Raw genomic sequence first — 7,500 nt, forward strand, 5'->3', positions numbered from 1 at the left:
GGTGTGGGGGGAGGGGGGAACAAAAAAAAAGAAAAAGAAAAAATATGCCGGGAGAGAGCGAGAGAGAGAGAGAGGAAGAGAGACAGAGAGAGCGAGAGAGAGAGGGAAAGAGGGAGAGACAGAGAGAGGAGAGAGAGAGAGAGAGAGAGAGAGAGAGAGAGAGAGAGAGAGAGAGAGAGAGAGAGAGAGAGAGAGGAATATCATTGTACAATCCCTACAACGTGATCTGCCCTTACGAAATTGAATGAAAAAAACACATAGCCGGTAACCGCCAGATGGATCTACTGTAGACCTGGCAGCGGCTCCCTCTCCCTCTCCCTCTCTCGCTCGATCCCTCTCTCCCTCAATCCCTCTCCACTCATCCTCTCTCACACACGGAGCACGTAATGGGATGTTAGCCTTCGACTCATACAGGCTTGTTTTAATCTGATTACAATTAAGGGTAATCTGTCTCTCAACGTGATGGTGGTTCGAGGGCGGAGTGTAAAAGAGGAGGCGAGGAAGAGGGGGGAAGATGGAGGAGGAGGAGGAGGAGGAGGTGGTGGAAGGAGGGAGGAAAGAAAGGAAGGGAGGAAGAAGATGAGGACAAGAGAGTGGTGGTGGAGGAGGAGGAGGAGAAGGAAGAGGAGGAGGGAGATTAACCAAAGAGAAGATGAAAAGGAAGAGGAAGTCGACGAAGGGGGTGGAGGAGAAAGAGCGGATGGAGGAAGTGGAGGAAGGATGAAGAGGATGAGAAAAAGAAGAAAAATGAGGATATAGAGGAGGAAAGGAAGGAGGAGGAGAAAGACGAGAAAAAGGAGAAAGAGGAGGAAGCGAAAGAAGAGGAGAAAGAGGAAGAGGAGGAGAGAGAAAGAGGAGAAAGAGATGGAGGAGGAGGAGGAGGAGGAGGGGGAGAAGAGGTCCTCTTACAATCCCCTCCATACCTGTTGACACTTTTCCTTTCATTTCCTGTGCCTTCGGGCGATTTCATTCACCCCTGAGGCAGCACCCAACACCCCCTCCCCCCTTCCTCTACAAAGTACAGTCTTCCCCCCCTCCCTGGGGGGGGGGGTTTGCTGAAATCAACAACAGGGGTTCTTGACTGAAGCGATGCATCCATACACATCCCTTTATATTTTCAGTAATAAGACACGAGTTTGGGGTTGCTGGACTGCTTAGACCTGACTAAAGGGACCCTTAGGGTCGGAAAAGGTTGGGAAACGATACTCTAATATCATGGCATCCCTTGTTAACAGACCCAATCCGTCCGCTAACAGGCAATTACAGTTTCAAAACAAACGCACACAATGACCTCACGCGCCCCAAGTCAATCCGATTTGGGACTCAAAAAAATAAATAAAACAAATAAATAAAATGAATAATAGTAATAATAAGATAAATAACAAAATAGAAAATACAAATAATATATATATGAGAGTAAATTAAAGAGATGAAATGAACGAATAAATGAAGAGAGTCTGAGATGGGGCCGGACCCTCGGAGAGCTTCAAGAGGCCAAAACCAAGAAGCCAACCAGTGCTGAACCTTCTTGCTGGCCGACCACCATCTGTCATCTCGCCGACTTGATGTCGGCAATTAACCACTCGGCGACGTCATCAACTCGCCCATCAATTTCTTATCAATTTCTGTCAACTCGGAGACAACTCTCGTCCACTCCTCCACCGAGGTGCCGGACTCCACAAGGCCACGCGTGTCACACTGTTCTCTGCATTTCAAAAACTCTATTTATTTTGGCCAAAGACGCCAAACCATGTCTTTCGGTGATTAAACCAGATTTACACTGAACACCTATACTGTGGGTTAAGAACAAACATTAAGAACACTGAGGGGTTTATCTTAACTAGGTTAACGCTTTGAAGACTTTAACCCCTCCCCCCCGGGCTCCTGCCCCCTCCCCAGCTGAATAGAACCGGTCACAGCCGTCAGCCAGAACGAAATATCTAAATTCGCCGCCATCGTGGCTACAATGTCAACAACCGCCAAAGACAATTTGTTGCGCTTTACAACTTTGGCCCTGTTCACATTAGCGGTTTAATTACAATGCAAGTCAATGGACGAGTTCACACACAACCGTGATTTTTCCATTGAATATGCGGTACAGCTGCAGTTTCGGCGGGCCTTGTTCTAACTGCCGCCAGGCGATTTCATTCAAACGACGGATAAGCATTACCCTCAACCCACTCCAGCAGACACCACTGATGACGATGATGATGATGATGATGATGATGATGATGATGATGATGATGATGATGATGAGGGGATTAAGGAGGGGAAGGGACGGGGAATGAACGGGAGGGAAGGGGAAGGGAGATTAGAGGAAGGGAAGGGTGGGGAGAAGGGAGGGGGTGGGGAGAGATAGAAGAAAGGGGATGAGGGAAGAGGAGGGGCAGGGAGGAGTGAAGAAGAGCGGAAGGGAAGGGAAGGGAAGGGAAGGGAAGAGAAAGTAGAGGAACGGAGGAGAAGGAAAGGGAGGATACAAGAGGGTAGAGGAGGGAAGAGAAGGGGACGGGCACGGAGAAGAGAAGAGAAGAGAAGAGGGAAGAGGAGGGGAACGGCAAGGAGAGAAGGGGAGGGAGGGGAGGGGAGGAAAGGCAGGAGGGAAGGGAAAGGGTGAAGGAAGTGGGCGGGGAAGGGAAGGTAGGAGAGGGAAATGGAGGGGAAAGGAAAGGGAGGGGAAAGGCAAGGGAATGGAAAAGGGGGGAAGGGGAAAGGAGGCAGAAGAGACGGAAGGGGAGGGGATGTGAAAGGAGAAGAGAGGGGAAAGGGTGAGAGGGAGTGGGAAAGGGGAGAAGAAAGGAAGGGGGCGGAGGGAAGGGTGAAGGAGGGAGGGAGGAAAGGGGGGATTGGGCAGTGAGGAGGGGATTAGGGGTACAGGAGGTGGTGGAGAGGAGGGGGGCGGCGGATTGGAAGGGATTGGAAGAGGGGGAGGAGGGGATATCTGGGAATTTGGGGATTTAGGGATCGCACTGAGAGCGGCAGGGATTACAGGCAGGGAGGGAGGGAGGGAGGGGAGGGAGGAGAGGGATGGAGAGGGATGGCGAGGGGAGGGGGGATTAGAGAGGTGAGAGATGGTATGAGAGGGAAAGAGTGACACGTGGTGAAGGGAAGGGAGGAGGGGTGTGAGGGGGAGGAGGAGGAGGAGGAGGAAGAGAAAGGAGGGGTGGGAGGAAGAGAAAGGAGGGGTGGGAGGAGAAGGGGTGGGGGTAGGTGGAGGATGGGTGGAAGGAAGGAGAACGAGAAGGGGTGGGGGTAGGTGGTGGTGGTGGAAGGAAGGAAGAGGAAGGGTGGGGGTACGTGGTGATGGCGGTGGAGGAGGAGGAGGTGTAGGGGTACGTGGTGGTGGCGATGGAGGAGGAGGAGGAGGAGGTGGAGGAGGAGGGCTGGGAGGAAAGTAGAGAAGGAAGAGAAGGAATGAGAGGAAGGTGGAGTGGGAGAAGGAGGAGGGGTTGGAGGAAGAAGAGGAGGAGGAGGAAGAGAAGGAGGAGGAAGAGGAGGATGAGGAAGAGGAGGAGAAGGAAAAGGAGGATGAGGAGAAGGGGTGGGTGTGGGAGGAGGAGGAGGGGGAGGAGGAGAGGAAGAAGAGGAGTAGGGAGGGGTGGGAGGAGGAGGAGGAAGGGGAAGGGGAAGGAGGAAGGAGGGGGAGGAGGATGGAGGTAATGTACGAGAATTCGGTGTTTACCTTCGCCTAATGGGAAAAATGATGAACCCTTCCGTCCGCGAGGTGACGTCGAAGAAAGAGGAGGAGGAGGAGGGAAGAGGAAGAGAAGGAACAAGGATGTTGGAAGACGGAAGATACGAGGATGGAGGAAGAACAGATGGACGGAGGAAGTTGGGTGGAAATGGGAATGGAGGAGGGAGAAGGATGGAAAAGGAATGGAGGACGATGAAGAGGAGGAGGAGAAAGAGCAAGAGGAGCACGACAGGATAATAACAAAAGTTGGAGGACGAGGAAATGACTGAATGCCAAGGGTTGAGAGGCGCCGAGGAGGAGGAGGAGGAGGAGGAGGAGGAGGAGAAGGAGGAGGAGGTTGAGGACAAGGAGGAGGACAAGAAGGAGGAGAACGACAAGGGGGAGGAGGTGGACGACAAGGAGGAGGAGGACGACAAGGAGGAGGAGGAAAAGGAGGATGAGTGCAGCTACACGGAAGAAGTCAACGATAAGATTTCAAGGACGGAGATTTTGGCTTAGCGAGAGAGAGAGAGAGAAGAGGAAGAAGAGGAGGAAGAGGAGGTAGGGAGGGAGAGAAGGAGAGAGAGTGACAGAGAAAAGGGAGAAAGGAAAAAGAGAGCAAGACAGAGAAAAGAAAAAAGAGCAAGATAGAGAAAGATGGAGAGAGAGAGAGAGAGAGCAAGGGGGAAGATGAAGAGAAAGCGAGAGAAAGGGATGGGGAGAGAGAGAGAGAGAGAGAGAGAGAGAGAGAGAGAGAGAGAGAGAGAGAGAGAGAGAGAGAGAGAGAGAGAGAGAGAGAGAGAGAGAGAGAAGAGAGAGAGAGACAGAGAGAGAGACAGAGAGAGACACCTTAAAGCCGCTCCCGTCTCCCTATTTTGGCCCCAGGGAGTGCCACCTGGCTGCAAAGGGCGTGCCCTCACGCCCTCAGGCCAGCCCACGTGGGCGGTGGTCACGGTTAGAGGCGCTGAACGGCGTCTTGGAGCGTTCACAGCCCATTTCCTACCTCTTTCTTGAGATTAATTACTTATGGAAATGAATTCTTCAAACAATTCTTAAGATTATACCTAAGTATCCATCTACAGGCAGCAAGGAAAGCGTCACGCGCGCGCGCGTGTGTGTGTGTGTGTGTGTGTGTGTGTGTGTGTGTGTATGTGTGTGTGTGTGTGTGTGTGTGTGCTTGCTTGCATGTAAACAAAAAAACTGGCAGACTCCTGTGCTTACCTTGTCACCTTCTCCCTCGCTATCACACTGCAAAGAGAAAAAGAAACACGGGGTTAATATTAACCACGGGGGAATTGGGAAACGCCTTCATTAACCCAGGGGATAATAACACAGGGGATGGACTAGGTCTTGAAAGCCACCCAAGAGTCTCCCCGGAGTGGCATCCTTCTCCCACCCTTCCCCCGGGGTTGAGGGGGGGAAGGTCAAACATCGTGGGGAATAATTTCACTCGAGAGAAACTATGGGTAACTGTAAAAACGACATATTGTTCACATGGGCACATACAGGGTGTGGATATATAGTAAGAGAATAAGACTTAGTTGCTGCTGCTGCTGTTATAATAATAATAATCAAAACAATAATAGTAATAATAATAATAATATTAATAATAATAACTATAATAACAATAACTATAATAATAAAAACAATAATATTAATAATTACAATTAAGAGCTCGGACTCCTGTTTCTCTGCGTGCAGGTCAAAGAGGCCATTGAATTAATTATATTCTTTTATAAGATTTTCGTTTTCACTTTCTAATTTTTGACAAGGTGCTTTTGGTCTTATTTAAATGTGCACACAATACGCACATATACAATCGTACACAACGGCATAAACACACACACACGTGGTGCAGTGGTTAGAGTTCCTGGCTGCCACTACGGCGGTCCGGGTTCGAATCCCGCCCAAGATTGAAATAATTTCAGTATCGCTGCGCTGCGGGTTGTTACTCCAACTCTCGTGGACGGGGAGTTGGGTGTGTGTATGTGTGTGTGTGTGCGCGTAAGGTCACAGCATTACCCATAGATCGGTCATACTGTACTGTATATGAGCTCTGAGCTCTCTTCCGGGAGGGAAACAACTGTCAATCACAACTCTAGCACGTGATCCAAGACCATGGTGAATAACACACACAAATGCAACAGACAAATGCAAACACTGAACCACGCACACACACAATCTCGCACTTCCATCATAATCAACAACACAAACAAACAAACAAACAAACAAACAAACAGAGAGTCAGGGAGTGGGTCCCGACAAAGTCAAAACAGAGGCGCAGGAGGAGGTGGCCTGGCCTTTCCGAGAACGAAAAAGAAAAACATTTGGCGTAATAAACTTGCAAAACGAGGGCACCCACACCACCCCATGCGTGTTTTTTTCTTCTTCTTCTTCTTCTGTCGGGGGGACGCCAAAACAAACACGGTCGAGGAAATCACACGAGACGTTTATGGCAGCACGTCGTCGGAGAGGTGCAGCTCCCTCGCCATGACGGGGGCCTCCCTCACTTCCGCCACTCGCCTCGCCTCCTCTCCCCCCACCCCCACTCCGCTTCCTCCCTTCCTTCCTCCCTTGTCTAAACTCGCCATGCGCTTTCGAAAAATTATATCGACGCTGTCCGCACGTCTTCGAACTAACAAAGCCAAGGGGGAGAGGGGGAGAGGAGGAGGGGAGGGAGGGGGAGAGGAGGAGGGGGAGGGAGGGGGAGAGGAGGGGGGAAGGGAGAGGAGGGGAAGACTGTGATCTTGTTACTTGTTCAATGTACGTTTCACAGGTGTGTGTGTGTGTGTGTGTGTGTGTGTGTGTGTGTGTGTGTGTGTGTGTGTGTGTGTGTGTGTGTGTGTGTGTGTGTGTGTGTGTGTGTGTGTGTGTGTGTGTGTGTGTGTGTGTGTGTGTGTGTGTGTGTGTGTGTGTGTGTGTGTGTGTCCCCCCGAAGGGAAGGGGGAAGGGACATCGAAAGAAGAATGGGAGAAGGCGAGGGTAGAGGTAGTGCTGGTGGCCGTGCTGGTAGTAGTATGTGTAGTAGATGGAAGTTATCGTCGTCTTGGTGATTACTGCTGCTGCTGCTGCTACTACTACTACTACTGACCACCATCGACTATGATCTCCTTCCTCGCTCGTTTTATAAAGTTTCGACCAAAACCCACGTTAACCCAGTTATCCTGAACGAATCCTTTAGAGACCCATGACAGTACTTCTTGGAGCGACTGTACACTAAACGCCCTGTTCACACTAGCGGTTTGAACAGCGACGGTTTAATTACAATGGAAGTCAATACGGGCGTTCACACTCAAACGCGCCGTACCGCAGCGGTTTCCGCGCGGTTCACACCGCTAGTGGAACAGGGCACACGGCATCACCACCGGAACGAAAGACTCAACACCACACGAAGCTCCAAATCTGTTCAGACGTCGAATCAATTAGACGACCCCCCCTCCCACCCCCCACCCCCGCACGGCATCTGCTTGAGCGACCTCCCTCCCGAGTTTGCCGACAGCGCTGATCACATCATCCTCATCAGAGAGAGAGAGAGAGAGAGAGAGAGAGAGAGAGAGAGAGAGAGAGAGAGAGAGAGGGGAGAGGAGAGAGAGGGGAGAGGAGAGAGAGGGGGGGAGAGGAGAGAGAGGGGGGGAGAGGAGAGAGAGGGGGGGAGAGGAGAGAGAGGGGGGGAGAGGAGAGAGAGGGAGAAAGTGGGAGAGGCATAGAGACAGAAATTGACAGATGGAGAGGGACGTAGATTGAGAGAGAGAAAGAGAGAGAGAGGGGAGAGAGAGAAAGAGAGAAAGAGAGGGGGGAGAGAGAGAAAGAGAGAGAGAGAGAGAGAGAGA

At 51.1% G+C, this 7,500-nt stretch overlaps 1 protein-coding gene across 3 annotated transcripts in view; it reads right to left on the reverse strand.

The window, feature by feature from the left end:
• LOC143035294 (uncharacterized) overlaps nucleotides 1-7,500 on the reverse strand; it is a 431,172-nt gene that overhangs the window by 84,759 nt on the left and 338,913 nt on the right. For all 3 annotated transcript variants that reach the window (XM_076202172.1, XM_076202169.1, XM_076202170.1), the window contains exon 4: nucleotides 4,892-4,918. In XM_076202172.1, coding sequence (XP_076058287.1) covers nucleotides 4,892-4,918 — 27 coding nt within the window. The remainder of the gene's footprint in view (nucleotides 1-4,891; nucleotides 4,919-7,500) is intronic.

Source organism: Oratosquilla oratoria, chromosome 18 (assembly GCF_046742065.1).
Source record: "Oratosquilla oratoria isolate Oo_2021 chromosome 18, ASM4674206v1, whole genome shotgun sequence".
Lineage (NCBI taxonomy): Eukaryota > Metazoa > Arthropoda > Malacostraca > Stomatopoda > Squillidae > Oratosquilla > Oratosquilla oratoria.